Source organism: Maniola hyperantus, chromosome 20 (assembly GCF_902806685.2).
Source record: "Maniola hyperantus chromosome 20, iAphHyp1.2, whole genome shotgun sequence".
Classification (NCBI taxonomy): Eukaryota; Metazoa; Arthropoda; class Insecta; order Lepidoptera; family Nymphalidae; genus Maniola; species Maniola hyperantus.
This window is the reverse complement of record NC_048555.1, coordinates 5,124,198-5,150,596: the sequence shown is the minus strand read 5'-3', so window position 1 is coordinate 5,150,596 and position 26,399 is coordinate 5,124,198. Positions and strand designations below refer to the sequence as shown.

At 37.7% G+C, this 26,399-nt stretch overlaps 1 protein-coding gene across 2 annotated transcripts in view; it reads right to left on the bottom strand.

Annotated features, from left to right (window-relative positions):
- Positions 1-139: 139 nt before the first annotated feature.
- Galphao (G protein alpha o subunit) overlaps positions 140-26,399 on the bottom strand; it is a 70,592-nt gene continuing 44,332 nt past the window's right edge. For both annotated transcript variants that reach the window (XM_034979244.2, XM_034979243.2), the window contains exons 5-8: positions 12,270-12,398; positions 11,357-11,486; positions 8,787-8,940; positions 140-8,042 (exon numbers count right to left, since the gene is read on the bottom strand). In XM_034979244.2, the coding sequence (XP_034835135.1) occupies positions 7,855-8,042; positions 8,787-8,940; positions 11,357-11,486; positions 12,270-12,398 (601 nt within the window). In that variant the 3' untranslated portion in view covers positions 140-7,854. The remainder of the gene's footprint in view (positions 8,043-8,786; positions 8,941-11,356; positions 11,487-12,269; positions 12,399-26,399) is intronic.

The following is a 26,399-nucleotide window of genomic DNA, read 5'->3' as shown; positions in this document are numbered from 1 at the left end:
TGTGCGGGGCGTCCCCTCCCCGATTTCCATTTCAACCTATCGTGTACTATACATAGTCATGAGGTGTCTATCACCTTAGAATCGATTAATACCTACTGTGTGAACAGGATGGAAAGGATAATTAAATAAAACAAACATAATTATTTGAACATAAAAATTAGAATATAATCATTTTCAGTAATTATTTAAAATTATACACTTAAAGTACATTTATAGTAAATTCAATAAAAAATACCAGTGCAGACGAGATACAAAAAAGAGAAAATATTCTTTTACTTACATCGTTGGTTAAATACTTCGCTCTCAGTAAATGCATTACAAAAAAAAGGTCTGAACATAAAGAAATAAAGTTACAAGTCACTCGATATAGAAAAATAAAGATAAGATTGAATCACATTCAAAAATTACCCACTAGTGACTAAAATTTTACTTTCTTAAAACGCTTGCTGTTGTTCATAGACTGGGACCGCTCCGCGCGGCCCGACGCGCTACCTTACATGCCATCAACTTTAAACATTTTACATTCCTTGGTACCCATGCGACTATAATATTCGACGCCGGGGCCGCGCCTACAATAGTCTGCGTCGCACCTCCGCCCTTGCCAAGACGAAAGTCTATCAAGAACATACAGTATAAATAGTGAGGTTAGTTATAACTTTGGTAAACATGAATGAAGCACTGTGATGACACATATCGACGACTTAAAACACGAAAATTTCAACGTTTCGTATATAATTACAACTGAATTGTTACTTTTAACGCTGTATGTCGGTCCGATAAGAGCCTGAACTGCATGGTTACACGGTTTCGAAAGACCCAGCTATTCCGGCCCGATGAGCGCTAACTTGAAACTTCATAGAATCTCCAACGTGAATCTATAATGAGCGCGATACCTTGAGCCGCAACATTTCAGTCTTCGAATAAGAAGCCCTTAATCACGTGACGTGCCTCGGCCGAAGGTCGCATCGAGCTTGCGAGCGATGGCGATCGAGCGCCACGGTCGAGCGTATGCGACAGCCAGTGCATATTTTGTGCGCAATTTACGTATCCCTATCTAGGTGATGTTGCGCGTTGAGACATGTGCGTGTCGGATTGTCGCGTTACTTACAAACTAAACGTGATTCGAGCGAATAAACAATGCGGCAGTGTACAAAATTTACATCACATTCACTCGAAATATTAAAGTATACAAGTTAATGGTGAGCGGCGGAGGAACACATCGAAATGCAACGAACAGAGCCGCGGGGCGGCGCACGGCGTGGACGCGGCGGCCCTACACCGCCGATCCTCTAAATGTAGAATGAAGCTTACCTAAATTATACGTTTTGGGATTGAATGTTGAACTGCGCTAATTATATTTATTAGTTCCGTTTTACATACACGTATTGTTATATAACAGTAAAAAACCTACCTAGCAACAAGCGAGCGACGAACGCTCGAGTCGCGGGCCACTCTCCACTTGCGAATGTCGCGCATGTCGTCAACGATGCGACGCGATTGTCGTCGGTACTTTTGACGTGAATATCGCAGAGACGATGCGTATATTCCCAAAACATCGACGCAAATGTCGAAGCTACAAACGTTAAAGAATTTAGTCGCGAGTATAGTAGACAGCGAGAGCGTGTCGCTTCCGACAAAACTTACCCTAGCTTCCAATACAATCTTACAACGAGCCATTACTTAAGTGAATCTTTGGTTTCACACTACCAATGTGAGACAGCGCTCGGAGTGGCCCGCGCGGTCACCGTAGGCGTTACATTTTCATTTAAGTAATCACTTTTTACATTCTCATATTCAACATAAAATGAAAATAAATCACCTAACTATGATAATAGTAAAAGTTACTGCCTAATTGCATTATTAATTAATGTTTATTGATACAGTTACTGTCCTAACTCTTAAAAGTAAGATTTCTCTTTAATTTTAGTATTAATAATAAATTATGTTATATAGTTTATATATGTATAATGTTGATTACGCCAATTCGCGAGTGTATACAAGTTTATATACTCACATATCTTACACATAACGTAACTGAACCCAGGCTATGGTAACGTCAGGGTCACCGGCAGCGCCCAGGCGGCCGGCCTCCACCCACTTCACAAAATAATCACCGACACTTACATGACAATGTTCCGTTACACTTAGTTAATTTTAAAATTATACTTCAAACTTATATGTTTTAATATAAATACGCTAGATAAAATAAATACCTAAAATGATCTTTATAATTGCGTACACGAGTAGATCTTAAAATGCTATCTTAAGGTTACTGTAAAAGTGATATAGAAAAAATATGAACACAAAAGAACTATATATACTTTTATATGGCATAACGAACTAATTCTCTCGTAGGAATAAAGTTTGTGCATAGTATGTCGCTTAACTTAAACAATATTTGTTTTGTTCCAGGATACACCTTACAAGGTATTACACGCCAAACCAATATCCTTAATACGAAGTGGTTACAGTTTGTGCATTCAAAAGTTTATAAAAAAATAATTTTTCATCGTAAGTGATATTACCTAATAATGGAATGATATTTTGTATCAGTTAAAGTAGGCCTGCGAACGTACTCATGCATCTCACTACAGTTCTGCACTAAATATTGGTTCCTTTCTGGTTTTGGTCCGTAAGAGAGTGAGTATATAAGCGCATGCGTCCCGAGCCCAGACGAGTTGTTTCACGTTCAAATACTACAATACAGACAGCTTCAACAAGTGACCTAACTCAAAGCTAACGTTTTTATGTTATCAGCAAAATCCAATCAAAATTAAGACTCTTTTAACTGTTAATGAGAAATTACATTCCGCAGTTTAATCTGGTGATCAACACTATATTTGAAAAAAAAAAACAAATACATATTTGAATTGAGTCACTTTTCTTCAGACACAATATGTTCAATGTGAAACAATAGACCGGACTCGACAGTGTCGCAACTAGACCGCAAACACAACCAAGAAAATCTTTTTACAAAATTTTATGCCTAGCACCAAAATTTAGAATCGATCACTATTTTAGATACCTAAACTTTTCGACTGAGCTAAGAGGGTGCAATATTCATATCTATATGAAAATAAATCGCGGCAAAATTTTTGGTCGGTCGAATTTGCGCATAATATAATGTAAGACTCGATATTGTAATATGTTATACTAGCTTATGCCCACGACCTCGTCCGCGTGGACTACACAAATTTCAAAAACCTTTTTTACCCCCTTAGGGGTTGGATTTCAAAAATCCTTTCTTTGCGTAGACATCCTACGTCAGAATAGCTATCTGCGTGCCAACAATCCGTCCAGTAGTTTAAAACTATGCGTTGATAGAGCAGTCAGTCAGTCAGTCAGTCAGCTTTTCCATTTATATATTTAGATTATAAAGATTGTCCAAAATGACTTTTTCATTTCTGAAATCTAGATATTTTAATTAAAGTTTTAATATAGAAAGGGGTATAATACTACGTTCTCGTTTTGAATTCCTTGGAAAATGCGGCGGCAGTAAGTATTACGAGAGTGCTATACCCCAAATAGATAAAGCTTTTTTGACATCTACGAGAGTGTTTCAAAAAATGGCGGCCTTTTACCAGGGTTGTGAATATGCTATATTTTAATTCGACTTCTGAATGGTTATATGTTGTGTGGAACCCTATTTTTTTAATGCGTACTAACTTCAGACCGGCCATAAAGTTTGACGCGACGTTTAAACTACAGAGTACAATAATTATGCTTTATAATACAGTGGGAGGATACATAGTTGGATCTAGTTGCACACCGCTTTTAGAGCACGTAACATAGAACGCCCGAAGCTTGATTGCACATCAGAGGACTTATAATTTAAGTTACAACTTTATTTTGACATTTAGCGACTCTCGTGCTACTGTCGCGAGCTGTCATTTAATGCAAACTGTCGTTACGACTAGCACTAAAGTTGTGATTATCATATTGTAACAATCGCAATTGTGCTTTTATGGTGGCATTGTTACTCCAATTGTGCAACATGCATTTAGCCAATAGCGAATGTGATAGCCAATCAATAAGAACTCATTGCGATTATCACATTGTAACTGTCAAACTCTGGGTCTGCTATCATGTTGACAAGCGATCGCTGCTGGCAACACGACCAGAGTGAACTAGAGGGAACTCTCGGTTTGATCCTGTATCGACGATATGTCAAATATTAGGCTACGGGTGACATGAAATCAAAGAAAAATAGGCGGTTCATAGACTATCTAGCATCAAATATAGGAACTCTTGACGCCTGCCAGTGACGTCGAAGCCTCAACGTTTTGTTACAAGTTCCCTAACTGTGTCACGACAGATTTGTGGTGACGGTATGCCAGGTGGCGCCCGAGTAGCAACAGTGAGTCGATAAACGTCAAAACCTTGCAGAATAAGCCCACAGGTATATCGAAAAAGCTTACTTCTCATTATAATATTATACATACAATGCTCCCACCACTCTGCATAGATGTGACATTGATATGCTGTGGCCGTTGATATAGAAAACCAAAAAATGTGTCCACATTAAAAACCAAAAGTGAAACTGTATAGTATTTATAAAAAGATTCAAGTTTCTTAGTGCCAAATAAGATTTGCTCTGAAGATTTTGCTCAGACTTAAGACACTGTTAAAACGAGACAGTTCTATATTGCTGACATAAATCTGTCTCCTTCTAACTGAAACTTTAGCAAGTCAAACTACTATGCTCAAACTACGCTCAGTTTAAGATACTTATGATAAATTATGTCGTATTTATTATTGTAATTAATATGATTTTGTTGCAAATCTAAATTAAATTAAAATATTTCAGTAAATATGTGCTAATCTTCAATCATTTTTTCAGACACATCTTCATTCAAGTTCAAGACTGCATATCTTGTTTTATATATCAAATGGCGATTGTGAGTATATCTGTAATACGTTACAAGAGCAGCGGGGTGGGAAGAAATGTTGTATATCCACGAAAATACATCCTATGATAAATATGAAAGAGTCATCCAATGGTATCATTTCACGTCGAGTCCAAACACAGCGATTGAGGCTAAATTATAAAAATGCAGCGATTTACTTAATACATGACTGATAATACTTACATTCTAAGAAACGAGTTATCTAGATTATTTCATATCTACAGACAATGTACAGTCCGCGACAGGTTGAGATGGCACCCGCGCTCGCCCGCACCGGGTTAGCGCGGGGGCTGTACGGGTGTGCGCGGCGTTCCCTCCCCGATTGCCATTTCAACCTGTCGCGTACTATACCTCACTCAAATTTTCTTGCTGGTTCTTCTCGGTAGGAAAGGCATTCCAAACTAGAAGTGGTAGATTCTTTTGACGATTCAAAAGCAATTTTTCGCCTCATAATATCAAGTGTATTGTAAATGGTGTGCTTAACGAAATATTTGAAAAATAAAACACATGGAGCAGCATCCACACTATCAAAAATTTGAGTTGTGTGTCGTGTTTGGCGAAAACTTCAGTGTCAAAACACAGTTATAAGTGCCAGTTTTTGTCAGTGTGGACATCTTTTGGTTGAAAAGTATTATGATTTGAGACGAAAAAAAAGACCGCTATAATTGGCGTGGACGCACACAGCCTCATTTATTTTCTGTCCACACACATTACAACTTTTGTTATATTTATAGCTTTCCACTGAATCACAAAAGGCTAAGTGTAAAGAGTCATACTAATTTCACACAATTCAACTGAATACCAGTTCCAGAAATATTTCCAAGATATACTTACACAGAAAAGTAAAGGTTTTATTTTATGTCTGTAAATATAAAACGACCTTTTTTTATTAATTAGTATTGAAACCGTACGCCTCTCAGAAAACGGTTATTATGCGTACAAAATGACTTCTAACGCGCCACTTTAACTTTGTGTTAATTGTCATGTCAAAAGTACGATTTAAGCCCTTATTTCAAAGGGGAACCGTACTTTTGCCATGACAGTTGACTCGTATAGTTAAAATGGCGCGTGAGAAGTTATTTTGTACGGACTATAATAGAGTTCGTGAGTTCCACTTTGTTTGGAGGCGACATTGTTATTACGTAATTAATAAGACAATAATTAGCTCTTTAGTACGTCAATTTCTTTTACTATACGTCTTTATTTACAAGGTACGGAGTAACCATCGAGTACTGTCAAACAAAACTTATGTTAACTTTTAAAATTCATTTCAGTACTCGGGGGAGTATGTTTTGAAATATATATTGCTTTTCATAACACCACAATATAATTCAATAACAATTTATGTAACATTTTACTACAGTTTTTAATTTGTGTATAAAATGTATTGTAAAAGAATTCGACGAATGGATGTTGGAACAATCAATAATCATAACTTAAAAAATTCGATTTTTCAATGCACTCATTTGAATGAGTAACTGCAAAAATAACCCTTATCTAGTTCAATATTAAGATTAAAAAAAACAGATTCTGCTATAAAAACTATACATACAATTGTCTGCTTATGAATCAACTTTTTATAGCAATGGTAAGTTCGTTACCATCGATCAGATTATAAATATAGAAGAATCCGGTTTTACTCACGTATTTAGTCGACGTTAGCCCAACTAACACAGTAGTTAAATACGTGAGTAAAGCCGGATTACAATGGAAATCACTCACGATAGTTTAAACGCTAAAATTGATCACATTAATATATTGTTATGTTTTTATTATTATTGAATGAAATAATTGGCAGTTATTGATCTCATACAAATGATGTGAAAATCAGAACTTTTGTGGTTACTTCAATACACCCTAACGTTGTCGCATCTACCAAATCATAATACATATATATTATGCATTTTAAAATTGATTGAAGGATTCATCTTCTCAATCATCTTGATTTAAAGATCGGCCTACAGCCTATTACAATCGCAAGGATAATAGTATTGATTGTTAATCAATACTTGCCCAGAACCTTCTATATTTTAACAGACACTGTATTTATTTGTCGATCAACCTCATACACTTTAGTACAATATAATCCCAACAAACCCCAACAATCTCGTGATTAATGGGAAGGCGTGACGACCCTCAGCAATGTAGAATAATGGCACAGAGGTAACTTAAGAAATCTCAAATAGATTCACCTCATAGGTTGAAATGCACATGGCACGGACACCCATTGGCATAGAGATGGACTGTTTCACAGGTAAGATGTAAAAAATCACGTAAAAAGCCTTTTCACTTGTAACACTTGCTATCTTACATAAAGTTACCTGTGAAAAATAACGAAACAAAATTTCACAGTCTGAAAATTATTACATTTAACTTTTTTTCTTTTAATTTCGCGCGCGACTGGAGCTAAGTGCGTGCGGCCGAGAACACTCACATCGCTGTGTGTTAAAAAGCTGATAAATCAATGTAGCATACAGTCGTTAGCTATTTTTTACGCAAAGCGAATTTTCACACTTACAGTCATAAGTGCAAAAATTCACTTTCCGTGAAAAACCACCTGTGAACTATCAGTGCTATTGATATTGATCATAATTCCTATTTAAATTAATGTAGCATAGGATTGTAAATGCAAAAATTGATAAAAACACTTTCTGTGAAAAATCGCCTATGAAGTAAAATAATTTCATCAAATAAAAATCATTTCAAAGTAGCAATAATGACCATCTCTACTTATAAGCCATTGGCTATGAGTGAGCGAGACAGAGTACAGCCTTGCTTGTGTCAGGTGTAGACGCAACCACGCTAGGGTGTGAGAGTGTATAGGCATGGGTGTGTAATAGAGGCTGCAGCTGTACAAGTTGTTCTCCTTGGTTGGACTCGTTGCCTGTACGCGGCCGCCTCGCCGCACCCTGCGGTGTATGGGTGTAGGGTGGGTGTGGGTGGGCGCCTAGTAGAGGCCGCAGCCGCGCAGGTTGTTGGCGATGATGACGTCGGTGACGGCGTCAAACACGAACTGGATGTTGTTGGTGTCGGTAGCGCACGTCATGTGGCAGTAGATCTCCTTGGTGGTGGATTTGTTTTTAGCCTCGAACTGCGCTTGGATGTACGCGGCCGCTTCGCCGTACTCTTGCGCACCTGGACGGTACCAAAAAGAACATTTTTAACACGACAGCAAACTTGGTAGGTTTTGGAGTTATGTGCGTTTTAAGTAAATAAATATCACTGCATGCCTGAGTTCTCCATAATGTTCTAAAAGGTCTGTGAAGTCTGCCAATCCGCACTTGGTAGTTTTAGACTAGGCAAAGCTGAAATGTTTCATGTTGTGAATGCATTTAAACTTTGAATAATTTTTTAGTATTTTCATGTTTCCTACCCTCAGGACATTCCTGAGGATCGCCTAATTACAATATACTAGTATTTCAGATTTCGACACAAATTTGTTTAGCACCATTTATCATTAATATACATATACGATAATATAAGAAAATTATATGATGATGTTCCTTTGTCTGATTAAACAGTATTATTTTTTGTCATGTAACCACAAATTCACGGTTTTCAGATTTTTCTAAGACGTCTACCTGCCCAATTTCATGATTCTAGGAAAACGGGAAGTACCCTATATGTTTTGATTCCCTTGTCTTGACAATACAGACAACGAAGTGATCCTATAAGCCTATAAGGTTTTCTTTTCTTCCTTTTGAGGTACGGAACCCTAATAAATGGTCCTTTAACCCAAATTTTTTTATGCTATAAAATAGCATTATTTGTAAAACATGTAATAAAATTAAAAAAAGTTCCTTTTTATCTCGAAAAATCAGAGTTCCAGTGGGATTTTAAAGACATCACAAAATATATAAATATGCTTGAAGCACATACCTGTGTACTCAGGGAAGCATATGGTGAGCGGGGACTTGCGTATCTTCTCCTCGAACAGATCCTTCTTGTTGAGGAACAGGATGATGCTGGTGTCCGTGAACCACTTGTTGTTGCAGATGGAGTCGAACAGCTTCAGACTCTCCTGCATACGGTTCTGGAAACACGAATATTGCATGATTAACGTAAGGGGACAATTTAAGTTTTTTTTTCCTTTGCTGCCTTTGTTTTTCTTTGCTTACTCTTAAAGTTTTCAGTAGCTCTAATCGTTCATTCCGCATTTAAGATTTAAGATCAAATGCGCGATGTACATACTATCCATACTTCTTAAATATATAAAAGCAAAAGGTGACTGACTGACTGACTGACTGACTGATCTATCAACGCACAGCTCAAACTACTAGACGGATCTGGCTGAAATTTGGCATGCAGATAGCTATTATCCGCTAAGAAGGGATTTTGAAATTTATGTAGTCCACGCGGACGAAGTCGCGAGCATAAGCTAGTAATATTATAATGCGAAAGTGGGGCCGATTCTCTTGTACACAATCTCTAAACTAAACTAAATTATCAAGTGCTATCCTTTTCCGCAAGCAAAATTTTAAAAGGAAAAGCAATAGATTTAGACGTGCCATTTTAGATTAGTTTAGAGATTGTGTAAAAGAGAATTAGCCACAGTGGGGCTGATTCCCTTGTACACAATCTCTAAACTAAACTAAATTTAGATGTCTAAATCTAGTGCTATCCTTTTCCGCAAGCAACATTATGAAAGAGATAGCAATAGATTTAGACTGTCCTTTTAGTTTCGTTTAGAGATTGTATACAACGGAATTAGCCACAATATCTGTCTGTCTGCTAGCATTTCACGGCCCATCCGTTTAACCGATTTTGACGAAATTTGGTACAGAGCTTGCATTCCAGGGATGGACGTAGGCTATTTTTGTCCCGGAAAATAAAAGAGTTCCGACAGGCCTTTTAAAGGCCCATCCGATTAACCAATTTTTATTTTTGGTACAGAGATAACTTGCATTCCGGGGAAAGACACTGGCTACTTTTTATCCCGGGAAATCAAGTTCTCACGGGATTTTTTAAACCTAAATCAACGCGGATTGCGGGAGTCGCGGACATTGATAAGTAGCTTTGACTCGAAGTTGCCTCATTTACCTAAAAATAGGGAGATATTTCAAGGCTAATAACTTTCTAAACATTTACTGACAGACTAATCTTTTAACCAAAGATGAGGCAGCTAATAAAAAACCTTTTAGAGAAAAAAATCTTACATACCTACAATATCTATTATAAAATTCTGTAAACAACAGTGAAGGAGAAAAATTTATCTGCCCAAAGTTATGTAACTATGTACGTAAACAAAATAGATAACAGCTATAATCTAAAATGAGTGTATGATATTATGCACACAAACTGTATGTAAGGTACGCGACAGGTCGGGATGGCAAACGGGGTGGGGACGCCCTGCCTCATACCCCGATTGCCATCACGACCTGTCGCGTACTATATGTAGTAATTTTTTCACATTCAGGTGAATGTTTAAAAACTCATTTCTTAGTCTCCTTATAACACAAATTCTACAGTTCTTTGACATTAATATTCGTCTTAAAAGACTGACTAATCTATCAAACCGGTTAGGGTTAGAAACTTGAAATTTTGATAATAGGTTCCTTTCATGACCAAGAAATAAGTGTTTCAGGATTTTTATAAATTCTACCCCCTCACTGATTTTCAAAAAATCCACTCGAGCATAGCTGGGGCGTGTTATAAAGGCGAAAATGTGTGTGTTTGTGTGTGTTTATTACACTTTCATGCTAAAACTACTGGACAGCTTTGGCTGGAATTTGGAATAGAGACAGATTATACCTGGACAAAAAGAGATTATGAAAGGAGACTACAGAATGCACATAAAAAGAATTATAATGGATACATGTATACTCCCTACGCTAACGTACGCCAGTCAGACCTGGGTCTATACCAACAAAATCAAGCAGAAGATAGCCGTTTGCCAAAGAGCTATGGAGAGAAGCATCTTAAAGTTACGCAGGCTACATAAAGTCACAAACAATAGTATAAGAAAAAAGACAAAGCTGACCAATGCATTGCAACGAGCAATACAATTAAAATGGAGATGGTCAGGACACCTGGCTAGAACAACTGATCAAAGATGGACTCTTGCAACAACTACATGGCCTGGCCCTTCAGGAAAAAGACGAGTGGGAAGACCAAGGTCACGCTGGTGTGACGATTTGATACCCATAGCGGGTAAAAACTGGATCAAAAATGCAAAAGATAGAGTTAAATGGCAGAAACTGGGGGAGGCCTATACCCAATAAGGGATCCTTATCTAAAAAATTGTAGTATATTATATCATAGTACTATAAGAAACAAAATTGTAAAAGTTAGGTTTAGAAATAAGCAAAAATAATAATAATAATAATACCTGGATTAACACATAGGGTACTTTTTATCCCGGAAAATCAAAGAGTTCTCACGGGATTTTTAAAAACCTATACCCACGCGAACTCGCGGGCATCAGCTAGTAATATTGGTAGGCTGTTTACCGTTGTCTCGTCTTCGTGCAACACTTGGTCGTACTCGGACATGGCGACGCAGAATATGATCGCGGTAACGTCTTCGAAACAGTGGATCCATTTCTTTCTCTCCGACCGCTGCCCGCCTACGTCGAATAATCTGGAACATATCAACGCCAGATGTTCACATATCCAGACAAAATGTACCCTAAACCTATTATTAGCTCCTAGTTACCTAATTTAAAACTATTAAGATCAATTTAAAATGTTGGTTTTCCAAATAAAATAAAATGTTATCAGAGAGATACAAGTTTAGAGGCTATCCTATCCTTACTTGTAATAGCTGATTCAGTTTTTTTTTTGAGGTGATTTTTTTGCATGGATATAGCTGTTTAAGACTTGATTGTAGGTACTACGTATATCCCAGAAAATCAAAGAGTTCGCACGGGATTTGAAAAAAATACATATACATATTATACAAAATACATACCTACATTACATACGGTACGGTAACTATAAAAAGTGGGGTATCATATGAAAGGGATTTACTAGTACATTCTAAAACAGATTTTTATTAATTTTTATGCATAATAGTTTTTGATTTATCGTGCAAAATGTCGAAAAAAATACTCCAGTACGGAACCCTCAGTGGGCGAGTCCGTCTCGCGCACCGAGGGTTCCGTTGTAAGTTTATTTATTAAGTTGCTCAAAAGCTGTAATGGTGCTCTTACATGGGCAACTTTTTAAGCAATTGTTTTTCAGCAACACGTATGAGAATGGAGCAACAAGTAGAGCAATCTGGATAAATTATTTCGCGTAACATTGTTGAAATTTGTAGGTAGTCATGACGTCATAATTGATTAAATTGCCTGGAATTGCGCAATTTCAATTGCCGCGTAAGCGTACCTCAAGATACGTTTCTGGATTTGACAATTAAACTCACTTGAAATTAAGGTTTTTGAAGGAGAAGTGCACTTCGACAATGCCAGTGGTTTTGACTCTAGTTCTTAAAATATCTTGCTCGGTGGGTTGGTAATCTCTGGCACCTAACCGGTCGAGATCGTCCAGGAAACTGTAACACAAAATAAAACACAAGTTACAGTATTGTATTTTGCTGAAAACAGGGTACGCTTAGTTAAATGTTTAGTGAAGCATCTTAATCCATAGTCCATACTAATATTATAAATGCGAAAGTGCGACTGCTTGTCTGTCTGCTAGCTGTTTACGGCCCAACCGTTCAACCGATTTTGATGAAATTTGGTACAGAGTTGGGAAGGACATAGGCTACTTTTTATCCCGGAAAATTAAAGAGTTCCCACGGGATTTAAAGAACCTAAATCCACGCGGACGAAGTCGCGGGCATCATCTAGTTATAAAATATGCGAAAGTGTGTCTGTCTGCTAGCTATTCACGACTCAACAGTTTAACCGATATTGATGAAATTTGGTACAGAGTAAGCTTACATCCCGGAGATGGATATAGGTTGAAGATCTGAAGAGTGACACAGTGTTCTGTTTATCCCGGAAAATCTTCATACAGGATTTTCAAAAATCTAAATTCACGCGGACGAAGTCGCGGGCATCATCTAGCGAAAAATGAAAAATAAATTACACACTCATTAAATCAATTCAATAATAAAGACTAAGCTCGGCTCAGGTCTTCATCAAAAATATCTAAGAAAACTAGTTGTATGGACGTCTTTAATATCATCATGATCATGATCAACCCATCACCGGCTCACTACAGAGCACAGGTCTCCTCTCAGAGTGAGGAGGGTTTTGGCCATAGTCTATCACGCTGGCCATGTGCGGATTGGCAGACTTCACACACCTTTGAGAACATTATGGAGAACTCTCATGCATGCAGGTTTCCTCACGATGTTTTCCTTCACCGTTAAAGCAAGTGATATTTTAATTACTTAAAAACGCACATAACTCCGAAAAGTTAGAGATGCGTGCCCGGGATCGAACCCCCGACCTCCGATTGGAAGGCGGACGTCCTAACCACTACGCTACCACAGCTTCTGTCTTTAATATATGTAGTTTTAAATTAGAATTGTTAGTAGTTGATTAGTTGATACTTGATAGATTATGATTCCGTCACCCGGTTCAGGGTACTAGCTGAATATCAGTACTGTCTGTTTTTGTGCATCAAGGCATACAGCATAACGCTGAGCTGGGACCCTTTTTCGGGTTGTGCCACACATGACAGTTTGTTCCGGCGCTTCTTTTGCTTGAAGCATGTTGGGCTTAATGCTCAGGTGCAAGAAGCGCCAGAATAACCAGCTCTTAGCTATAAGATGTAATGTGTGGCACAGTTTGGAAAATAAACATCTTTTTTTCTTTCTTTCTTTCTTCCAATAATTGTAAGGGTTTCCTAGGATAATGCCTTGGCTTCCCAGACCCTTACACATAAAGACAGAAATGGTTAAATAGGCATATAATTCCTAAGTAAAGTAGGTATGAAAATACGGCGTCATAAGTCAATGTTTTCAATAAAACAATTTCAATGTTATAATATTCCAGGTACCTACCTAATGTTATTAAAACAAGTGTGATCATTCTTAAATGGCTAATGATTCATTTAACCTATAGGTACAACTGATCTGCTGACTTCCATTAGTAGGTATTTGCTAGTAGGTATGTATCAACTATCAACACAGAAGGGCAGTCAAACACATTTACGAAAATAATTTTTATTGTACTTAATTTACTTTAGAATAGGTAGATAGCTCTACCTCAGTTCAAAAATGTAACAAGAATCCCTCATTATGGTCCCGTCGGCACCCTTCGGGTAGGGAACCCTAAAAAGGGGTCCATTCCATTCGATACAATGTTTACATACAATTACGTATTCATATACTTCGGACCGCTATTGTAGCCTGCTTTAGTGCTTAGTAATCGGTTTTCCCACAAACGACGCAACTATAATATAACCGGCAAAATAAATGTTAAGCTGATTTCAAACTACGGGATATAAATTATATTTTAGTCCGGTCAATATTGGCGTTCCCAACATTCGTACCAATTTATGATCTAATATAATATAATTGATATCCCGTAGTTTTAAATAAACTTAACCCTACCATACAAACATAAATGCCCTGAGGTCGGGGGTTCGATCCCGGGCACGCACCACTTTTCGGAGTTATAATAATATATGCGTTATGTGCGTTTTAAGTAATTAAATATCACTTGGTTTAACGGTGAAGGAAAACATCGCGAGGAAACTTGCATGCCTGAGATTTCTCTATAATGTTCTTAAAGATGTATGAAGTCTGCCAATCCGCACTTGACCAGCGTGGTAGACTATCGCCAAAACCCTTCTCCCTCTGAGATAAGACCCGTGTTCTGTACTGAGCCGGTGATGGGTTGATCATGATGATAAATAGATATCTAACCTATAAGAAAACTGTATTTCAAGATTTTGTCTCCCTCTCAAAAACCACGTACGTAATTAAAAACTCTCAATTAAAGGGCAGGTTGTTTAATTTTAGCATCTACTAGTAAGACTGCTAGAACAATAGTAGTTAATATCTGACCAGCTGATATATTGTAAGCGAAGCCAGTGCCAGGTGTATTTATGAAAACCGTTTTTTTCATCACTTTATAATAAGAGCACATAAAACACACACATTAAGGACATGCAAAAGTCAAGTTGTTTAGATATGGATTCGAACAGTACTTATGGCAGTCAGTTAGTTTATCCTTTTATTTTATACATATACGAGCACTGTTTGTGTAATCAAAAAGAATTTAAATATTCATCAGAACACATGCAGTATAGTATGAGCACTGCTTTCCTCTGCAATGCGTATTCAGTTTTTTTTTCTATTCATATATCGATTTTTCAAGTAGGTACCTACCTATACGTTAACCGAATAGGCTGGGCTCTACTATATTATTTAATTTATGGAAAAAAATATGAGTACAAAATATTTCTTTTCAATTTACTTATATTTTCTAAATCGTCCTTTGTGCGATTTCAATATGAACATTTTACTAAAAGGCGATATTTTTGCTTCGAGATTTGCGTAAGTGACGCGCTTTGCCCGGTGCGGCCCTCTAGACTTTTTAAAGATTGATTTTTACTTGTACATAATATTATTTTATTATTTACCGCGGTTTAATTGTAAGTTCGCGATAAGAACAGCCTATGCGCCAGACATAGCGTAACGCTTACGCGTTTCTGCGGTAAGCGATTTATTTACCTCTTTAGTCAGGTATAGAAGAATATATTACTGTATAGTACACGGCAGGTTGAGATGGCATTCGGGGAGGGAACGCTAACCCGGTGCGGGCGAGCGCGGGTGACGTGCGGGTGTGCGGGGCATCCCCCGCCTCATACCCCGATTTCTATCTCGACCTGTCAAGTTTGACCCATTGGATCTGACGTTCCAATCCTCAATCCGTTTAGGGGCCCGACTGAGTACCGTGGGAATATCCATACTTATAAGAGAAGAGTTTAGGCGTTTAAGAAAGTTAGAAAGCACTAAGGCACGTGGAGATGGATATACAGGGTGAGCTGCGGTGGATACTCCCCTATACGTGAGTTCATCAAGTGAAGGCCACGACCGCTCAAGAGCCAAGAGAGTAAAATAACGGTTGAGAAGAAAAATAAATATCATTCAATTTTTGTTGGGCAAATACTAACTGTGGTGAACTTTGGTGTGCCACCAGTTGCAAATGGCGTCGGCGCCGCGTCGGCACCGTATACATATTAACGAGCTTAGAGCCAGACAGCACGCGATGCTTCAACAATATCATTATACACAGGAACTCTCACACGGCCAGGAAATGCTCATATTAATTATTGAATAAGGTACTAATATTGAACGTTTAAAATCAGGAACTATTTGCAAATTCACCAAACCATCAGTAGATCACTGTTCAATAGAATGTATAGAAACTTTTTAATATGTATTGTATATGTAATGCTTACATTTTCAAATCTCACTCGCCATTTTAACTTTATGTGTCAAAGTTCGATTTTAGTCCTTATTTTAAAGGTGAACCGTACTTTTGACAGGAGAGCTAAAATGGCTAACGGACACAGAGTTAAAAAGGCGAGTGAGTTCTCTTTTTGTACGGACTACATGTATATTTAAAGTATGTTCTCTACGTGATCAAATCAGAAATGAGGAGATCCGTAGGAGAAACGACATAGCTAAACGGGTTGCAATTTTGCAAAGCTAAGTGACAGTAGGTTAACTAGTTCGAAAAACGATAGATAGGTACTAGAATGACGACTTCGCATCGGATCGCGCAGTGTTGGATGACAGGGTTGACGGACGACATTAAACGAGTCGTAGGGAGCCGCTGGATTCAGGCGGACAAGACCGTGGTACGTGGAAGTCCCTACCAGAGACCTATGTCCAGCAGTGGACATCTATCGGTTGATAATGATGATTGTATGTTTTAAGCGCGGTTTATACAAAAGCGACAAGAAGCGGAGACGACGCACTGACGTTGTCTCCTTAAGTCCTTAGTATGGTGTTTTTTCTTCTCTCTTATCGCGATGATCGCTCAATTTTGAGGATCGTGGCTGCCTCGAGATATCACCTTCTTCACGATGTTGCGCCATTTTTCCCTGTTGGAGGCCGTACGGAAGGCACTGCACCGTTTCTCGTATCTGGTCGGGCCAACGTCTTGGGCTTCGTCTGCGGGGTCTCTTTCCTCCGATCTTGCCTGTGATCAGCATTTCTCTATGACTCGCGTTTGTCCTAGCAACGTGACCCAAGTAGCCGAGCATCCGCCGCGGACAGATGTTGGACAACCGCATCTTCATTTTCAATGTGCTTAAAATCGAGCCGTTGGTCTTATGCTCCGTCTAGGAAATGTTGACCATGCGTCTCCAGCACCACACTTTGAAGGCATCAATCCTTTTCCGGTCGGCAGATTTGAGATATGCTGTTAAATATATGCAACTGAAGTGGCCGCAGATACCTGCAGTGTCTTCCAGACCAATAGATGAATAACATAATAAGTGCCGATTCTAATATAAGTGCAATAAACGATAAGTCAGTCAACATTTGATACAATTTTAGCGATCAGCAAAACAACACAACGCTTGAAAAGGCAAAATCTTATGCAGGAACCAGTCATAAGGAAGTTATTTGTGATTATATTACCTTACTGGTATTTCCCTTTAATGTGCAGCTGTTGGAATAATCAATAATGTTGACATTTAACTAGCTCGGTGATAGATTTATTAATTATTGGTTTCGCTACGAGCTCGGTCATAAATTGCAGCATTTTGAATTTACTAAGACACGTTGTAAACTACATACAAACGAACTTAGTTCTGAGAGTGGAATCAACTCTTTCACCGAGTGCCACCTATTGTAAAAGTTTGTTTGCGAACTGTGCCAAAATTCTCGTGTGTTTAAAAACCATCACTAGACGCCTAGCCGTAAGCCGACAAGCGCTGGCTATGCGCGCCCTTCGTTCCATAAACACGTTGACTTGATACTAGCCGATAACTGATTATACCCGCGACTTCGTCCGCGTGGACTACACAAATTTCAACACCCTGTTTTAACCCCATAGCTTGTGTGTTTGAGCTGTGCGTTGATAGATCAGTCAGTCAGTCAGTCACCTTTTCCTTTTATATATACAGATGTACCTCCTTGTTAGGATTTCACATCACATTAAATTAACACCTTTGGCAGACATTCGTTTAGATCAATCTCAAAGAGATCTTTTGCAGGTTAAGCAAACAGATTCAGCATTATACAACCACAGCTGGTTTTCAAAATTTGATTGGCTGACAATGTTGTATACTAATGGTAAAGACCATTACATACAATACAGCGGGTAACCTTACAAATCTATTTCAATGACAATAGGTCACGAGATCGAATTAGTGAGTCAATTCTGACGGCATCTCGCTTACAAGTGATTCAGCACGAATCAAGGAAATAGATCTGACAAATTAAAATACCTACAGTCCTTACAATGGACTCGAAGAGACCGTCATAGAAATCTATCCTGAATTCTGTGGTGACTGTACTAGGTACATATTATTATGTATTTCACTTTATTGAGTACACATTTTATTGAGTATGTAATGTAGTAGGTATGTACTTAGATCAATTCAGCTGAATCTAAAAGACTATAATATGCTTTGAGAAATCTTTTTTATTATTTCATGTTATTATTTCACGTAGGAGGCTTGACTCTGCCATGGCTTCTGAACGCAAATTCCACTGAAAAGAGTTGACAAGAAACTCAGTAAATTAATCTTGCAAAACATAAAAGACATTACAATCACATACATTATGACAATTAAATATATTTACAAAAACATGTATGGACAATATTATAAGTATCAATATTATCAATGGAACAATTTACTACACTATCTTGTAAGTATCTACAGCCAAATCGTTTAAATTTTTTAATGGCTAATCGAAAAATTATTTCGGAATCATATTATAAAAGCGAATACTTTACCCCATACAAGATTTATGCCCTTAAGGCAGACGACATAGCAGTGTTATAGTGCCCGGCAAACAACTTGGGCATGAAGCAGCGTAGTGGGAGAAAGTTGGCGAATCCGGGAAGCGAAAGTCGACATATCAACCAATCACGTGCACTCGCGCCGACTGATCAACCAATCGCGTGCAGCCACCATTCACCAGCCAATCGCGTCAATACTCAAGTTGTTTGCCGGGAACTGTACCAGTTGATAATAGTTTCCTATAAGTCGATTTTATGTATCCCCCTCTTTTTCATTCGAAAATGATATAAAAATTTAACTCCTTACGCGCCATTTTAACTTTTTGTGTCAAATTTCATGTCAAAAGTACGACGTCCTTGTTTTAAAGGTGAACTATATATTGGCAGCTACAGCTAACCTATAGAGCAATGGCGCGTGAGGAGTCATTTTTTACGGACTATATTGGAGTATAATTATGTTCTTTTGAATCATAAAGTTAATGACCATAGACATCAACCACAAATACGTTAACGTAGAAACAACTTAATCGTGTAATCTGTGGCTAATGTATGGTCGTGTGAAAGGCCACGAGAGCGCGGCACAAGAAAATCACCGACCCAAATGAAAACTACCTCCGCCACACGCGAGCTTTTAAGGTGGCCCTTCTTACGCGCTTCTCCATACAAACGTATTACGCCTATTATTCTATTCTTTGTTGTTCTAGATCTATAACTATGCCATATATATCGATTTATCTTTCCATTGTTTATACCTCAAACCAGTAATTAATATAGTAAAAACTTCGTGCGTAAATAAACTATATATATAACTGAAAAATTTTCACGCTTTACTTTATTTCATAATCATTTAAATTTTTTTTAGTTTGTGTGAAAAAATGTTTTCTTTTGCCAAAAATATGTGTAATTAAGAGCCTCAATAGCTCAACCGGTAAAGGAGTGGACTGAAAACCGAAAGGTCGCCTACGGTTCAAAGTTCAAACCCCGTCCGTTGCACTATTGTCGTACCTACTCCTAGCACAAGCCTGACGCTTAGTTGGAGAGGAAAGGGGAATATTAGTCATGTAACATGGCTAATATTCTTTTAAAAAACAAAATCCAAACGCCGATTTGAAATTTTCACTTACCGTTTTTGCCTAAAAAACCTTACATCTTAAGCAAAATTATTCACCCGGCCCCTCTCGAGGTGAGGTGAGAGGGAAAGGGTGACACGCACAGATAACGTTTTTTCCGTCTTCTATGGAAACAGCACTATATTTGGCTCCACACGCCAACGAATTGTCGCTTCGATGAAGCGGGCTCTTAAGCGTTCGCCTATTTTGACTAAATATTTAATTTACTTTGTATTTTAAATAAACCTTGTTTAAGCCATGTAGTTTGATTTCTTAAGCGATAAACCTAAATGTAAAACAACAGTGGAAACTTTTTGTGGTGAAGTAGACGTTACTTTAAACAAGATAAAGTTTAAAACCTTATACCTAAAATATAGCCTTTATTCACTACGGAAAAATGGTTAATATTTTCATATTGTCACATAATTAGGTGAAATTATGAAATAGAGGGTCTTCCAAAATTCGTGAAATCCACGTCTGCTGTTAGTTTTAAGTTTGCTAACCATTTCAAATTATTGTCGATTTAACTTAAAAATCGACATTTTACGTCAAATGTTTACGACGCGACGTCAAACCTAGGTATTTCAAACGAGCTCCTTTACTAAGCGAGCGATTTGACGTTTGGTAAAAAGTCGCTGATTTGAGTAGTAGTCATCATCCCCATTGTGAGGAAACTGATGAACCGACCAACATACTAATATACTATACTTATTAATCCTAAGGAACAGAATGATACTGTGCGAGTGACTTCAAAGAATAAACATTTCAATAGCCATGCAACGGACCGAGATAATTATTGGCAAGAAGCTAAAGCAATACAGCAAATGCTATAAGAACAAGGATTAAGGAATGAACCACTTTAGATTCTAATACAGCCGCAGGCGGCCGCGGCAATGCGATTGGCTGAATGAGCGACTAATAGCCATGACTAATAAGTTAATAACTTAACAAGCAACACGGTAACAGTTAATATGACCTCAAGATAATTATTTCATCAATCAGAACTCTAAAATTCCGAAGAGCTTCGTCAGCAATTATGACAGTCAAAATCGTGAATCTAGTATATTCCACTGTCTGGTTTAGTACACTGACTTTTTTTGATCTAATTTAAACCCTTGCTAGAGTTTAGTTATAAGACTCATCGCAGTCGACTACTAGGTTTAAAGATCCAATAAAATAACGCATAATATATGATTAACAGTGAATGTTCAGAAGTCTAGACCGTTGCATGTGGGATCTATACTGAAAACGTTATCGAATCGCATCTAAATATTTATAGCCCGCTTAACGATTTATAAGCGTTTTTGTATTCGCCCGCAGGTGGACATAGTCGTCACGATTCACGACATTGCACGAGGACATATGTCTCTCTTCCTATGAAAATGTAAAAGGTGACTTTAAAAACACTGTGTATTAACATAATATATATACGTTGTCAATGAATCAACTTACATATTTATGATGAGAGATTCAACAATGGACTTCTTTCTAGTTTTAAATTCCAAACAGTCGTATTACTTAGTTCAGTGTTCCGAGTCTCACGGTTTACGATCAAGGCCGATTGCGAGTCTAAGCTAGGCAACGGCTGGCGAGCCGCCAACAGGCTACACTGGAGCTCGGTCTAGACAACCCTTGATATAATTTGTCATGGCTGTCGAACAATAGCGCGCAACAGCGTCCTAGACGTGCGTTGTTCTCTAGCTAGACCGGTGCTTTTAGAACCAGGCCTACTACTAGATTGTGATATGAGATTCCCGTAAGCCTTTTTTGTTGAGATCTCAACTTACTAATTCCATGTATCATGTTTTGGTATTTCTTTTCTTAATTCTATCTTGTTTAGGAAGTATCAACGGTGCTTTGTTATTTTTCATATGGATAATGCAACTGGTAGTTTGATGGTTTGAAGTTCCGATGAGCTGACTTTGATAATCTGGGAGAATTCTGGTAGATCTGAATAGTGGTATCTTTATTTCATCTAGGCCAACTTGTCGCTCATAATCATTTTTATTATGATGACTAAATACTGCTCGATATCTTCATGAATGTGGATGCATATGTTATTTCGTGTTTGCTTCATTCATCTTTCTACATAGTAGAGAACATAAATCTTTCACGTCAGTAATTTTTAGTGTTTGATAAATTTTCACCGTTGAATTAAATTAAATTCGCTATTTGCTAGATTGAGTATATTACACAGTAACCTACAACGTATATATTTTAACGCTACAATCTGCCAATATTAAAGTAGCACTAAAATACTTGGTTAACTGAGCTATACTGTCAGCAAATAAAACGTTATATTACATCTGAATAATTCAACAAAATACTTTTTGGCACAGAGGGTAAAAAACTGACAGTCTTCGGGCTTGGAAAAATTACGAGAGTAGATAAAAAGTTTGTATCCCACACATTTGCATCTTATTCCACTCCACACAACATGGTAAGAGCGGGAACTTGAAGTGGTGCCGAGGGTACCTAGTGGCTCGTTTGGCCGCTTGCCAGCTGAAGACCCATTGTACTTATAATGTTGGAAAATTGGTGCAATCAAGCTCTGGATCATGTCTCCTGCGTACTCAAACGACTTGTATGTTTAATTCGAATGTAAGACACTCTTGACACGGTTCGACTTTAGAGATTGCGATATGGCTATTCGGTAATTTATGGACAGTTTAAAAAAAATTACACGATGTTCACGCATACTGAAATATGAATTATCAGGGGGAAAAAACATAAGAAAAAAGTCTTTTTTAATTTATAATATAAATAAGTACGTAAGTAAATATACGTAATTTAATTAATGTCTGTGATTAATAATCGCCAGATATCGACTCGTGAAACATTTATTTATGGCCGAACAAAGACGTCTTTTTAGAAGCCCGAGCTTGAAGATTATAGACCCGCCACTATGCTCCAAAGTTCCAATACAATTTTGACCTGATTCTGATATTAATAAATACCTAAGCATAATATAATCTGAACACGTAAGCCGTGATAGCCTAGTGGTTAATACGTCCGCCTCCTGTTCCGAAGGTCGGGGGTTCTTAGGCACGCACCACCTGTAACTTTTATTTAATTATTTTAGTTGTACCAAAAACATTTACAATAAAAAGAAAAAGAGATCAAAAGTGCACAGGGAAGCACTTTTCCGAATTATGGGCGTTTTAAGCATTAAAATAGCACTTGCTTTAACGGTGAATTGACATTGTGAGGTCTTAAAATAACGTTCTCAAAGATGTATTAAATCTACCAATCCGCACTTGGCTGGCATGGTGCATTATGGACCTTTCTCATTTTGAGATGAGTCCCGTTCTCAGTAGTAAGCTGGCGATAGGTTGATCATGATAATGATGAATCTAAACACTAAACTCATTCTTGATAATTCACAAAATATTGTATGTCAAAATATTTATTCTTCACTTCACCGAGCTGATAAAAGTGAAAGGCTTAAAGTGACGCCGGGGGGGGTAGCAATGTCAGTAGTGGCTCATTTGGAAGCCTGCCAGCTCAACAACTATTGTACTTATTATGCTGGAAAATTGGTGCGATATAGACGTTGTAATAGGGCTGCTTGATCACTTTGAGCTTTGAGGGATAAAATGGCTCATTAATTCAATTTGCATCGTTTTCAATGGCTCGGGAAGTCGAGGCTTTTTACTCAAGAGTGATTTACCACTTATCTGATCTACTTAGCGAAATTGTATAAGTATTTTTAACAGACAGAAGAAACAAAATAATATTTTGAAGACAAAAGAGAATCATAATTATCTGCAGACTCTTGAAATAGAAATAAACAGAATTTGTACTGAAATAAAGTTGTGCAAGTGCTTTTGAATCGTAAAGTGAATCTACTACTGGAATAGAATAGATTTTTATTCGAGTAAACTTTTACAAGTGCTTTTAAATCTTCAGAATAATTTACCACTGGTTCGCGATGCCTTCCTATCGAGAGGAACTAGTAAAAGTAATCTAAATTTTATCGAAAAACTTGTTTGTTGGTTTGTCTTTCAATCACGTCGCAACGGTGCAACGGATTGACGTGATTTTTTGCATGGGTATTCATAAAGACCTGGAGAGTGACATAGGCTTTTATCCCGAAAAACCAAAGAGTTCCCACGGGATTTTGTAAAATCTAATTCCACGACGAAGTCGCGGGCATCAGCTAGTAAAAAATAAAAACTCACGCAAACTTAGCTAAGAAGTTGGAACTGGAAGAGATCTTGTGGAGTATATTAATTGATCCTCACTCTTTAATGCAATACAAATAATAGAAAAAAGTGGAATAACCACGAAATAACAATGAATATGACGTAAAGAATGTGTTAATAATAAGATATTTGAGCTATTGTATTAATAATAATTGTTGTGTTGCAATAATAGTAAGGATTCCTATTAATAATTCTAGTTGTGTATTAAGATTTCAAATTTGCACGCCATAGTATGGTAGATTGTAGCTCGAAACAAAAATTGTAATTAACAACTTAAATGTAACCTACAATCAGCAAATAAATAATTTCTATTTGTAATGACGCATTTTAAAAAGGAACACATTTTTGAAGAAAAGGAGTCATAATGTAAAGATTCATCCCTTTGACATGGCTTTTACAAATCCAAATAACAAATTCAACGAATGTACTAGGCAGTAGGTAATCAGCAGCAGCGGCCAAAAATGTAGAGATTCAAATCTGTATTGAGATTAGATAATCTTCCATTAAGTAATGGAAATGCATTTCATTTTAGCCCAACTTTTACAACAGTCAGTCGAGGATCTACATTGCAGATGCGGCTTATTTGTATTTATGAGTGCTGAACGAGAAAAAGTTTTGCCTTTAGTATAGAAGGCATAATAACCTTTATGTTGGCACATTGTTGGTATTGAGTAACAATATTTATCTACTCTCATATCTTAAAATCAGTAGGTACCCTTATTATAAATGCGAAAGTGTGTTTGTTTGTCCTTCAATCACGTCGCAACGGTGCAACGGCTACTTTTTTATCCCGGAAAATCAAAGAGTTTCTACGGGATTTTTGAAAAACCTAATTCCACGCGGACGAAGTCGCGGGCATCAGATAGTGCTAATTATAAAATCAAAATGTGTCACATAGCTTACTTTATTCACTGTCATACTTCTTTCTATATATAAAAATGAATCGCTGAATGTGTTGCTGATCAAAAATCTCGAGAACAGCTGAACCGAATTCGTTACTAATACGAAGTACGGGGAGAAAAATTTAAAAAAAAATCCTGAAAAAGAATCGACTGTTAGGCGGTACAAAGTTCGCCGGGGCAGCTAGTATATATAAAATATATAATATATATAAAAAAATTCATTATCACACTATTTTAAGTCACAAATATACGAGTAGATACTTAAATATCCTGAAAACGTTACATTACTACATTACCTTTTTTCGGCAGTCGTATAAATATTAGAAAGAGGATGTTCGTAAATAGCTATAATAAGCTTGTTATTTAAGACCAAATCAATAACCAAGCTCGACGGCCTCGGTCTAATATTGTCAAAGTAAGTCCAGATATTTGCGTACTAAAGATTTCCCCGGCCGGCCGGGGCCCTTCGATTAGGTAAGTAAAATTGAGCAATTTCAAAGTTATCTAAATATATAAAAGGAATAGGTGACTGACTGACTGATCTATCAACGCACAGCTCCAACTACTGGACGGATCGGGCTGAAATTTGGCATGCGCATAGCTATTATGACGTAGACATCCGCTAAGAAAGGATTTTTAAAAATTTAACCCCTAAGGGGGTGAAATAGAGGTTTGAAATGTATGTAGTCCACGCGGACGAAGTCGCGAGTATAAGCTAGTTTAAATATATAAAAGGAAAAGGTGACTGACTGACTGACTGACTGATCTATACGCAGGTTACACTTTCCATCGGATAAGTTAAAAGTAACGTATAATATCGTCATTTCGTTTACGTACAAAAAAACGGTCAAGTGCGAGTCGAACTCGCACACGAAGGGTTCCGTACAAACTATCATCGCATAAGAAATAACTTTTTTTGTGATGTATTTTCGATTTCCCTTTACTTCCTAACTGCCAAACATGATTCTAGGTCAACCGGAAGTACGTACCCTAAAATTTTGATACCCTTGAAAGGGTCTTGACAGACAGACAGACAACCATACAGACAACGAATTGATCCTATAAGGGTTCCTATTTTTCTCTGGTGATACGGTACCCTAAAAATCGACGGCAACCCAATTCTGATGAAAAGAAAGAGTAGAACAAATAGTATTGCAAATAACTGCTCATATTGATTCGTACTTGAATGCAGGGGGCATTTCGGCTAAGATTGCATGAAACGTACAGCGGCAGTCGGGTGCCCGGCAACAGGTCCGGGCGCGATGCCCGATCAATACGCGCACATCGCACCGCGCGCCGCCGCACGACCGAACCCTCCTGATAGCGAGCTTCGCCTGCCGATGCCGAATGCCGATCGCCGGCGCGCTCGTTCGCACCGTAGTGATACGCACAATGCA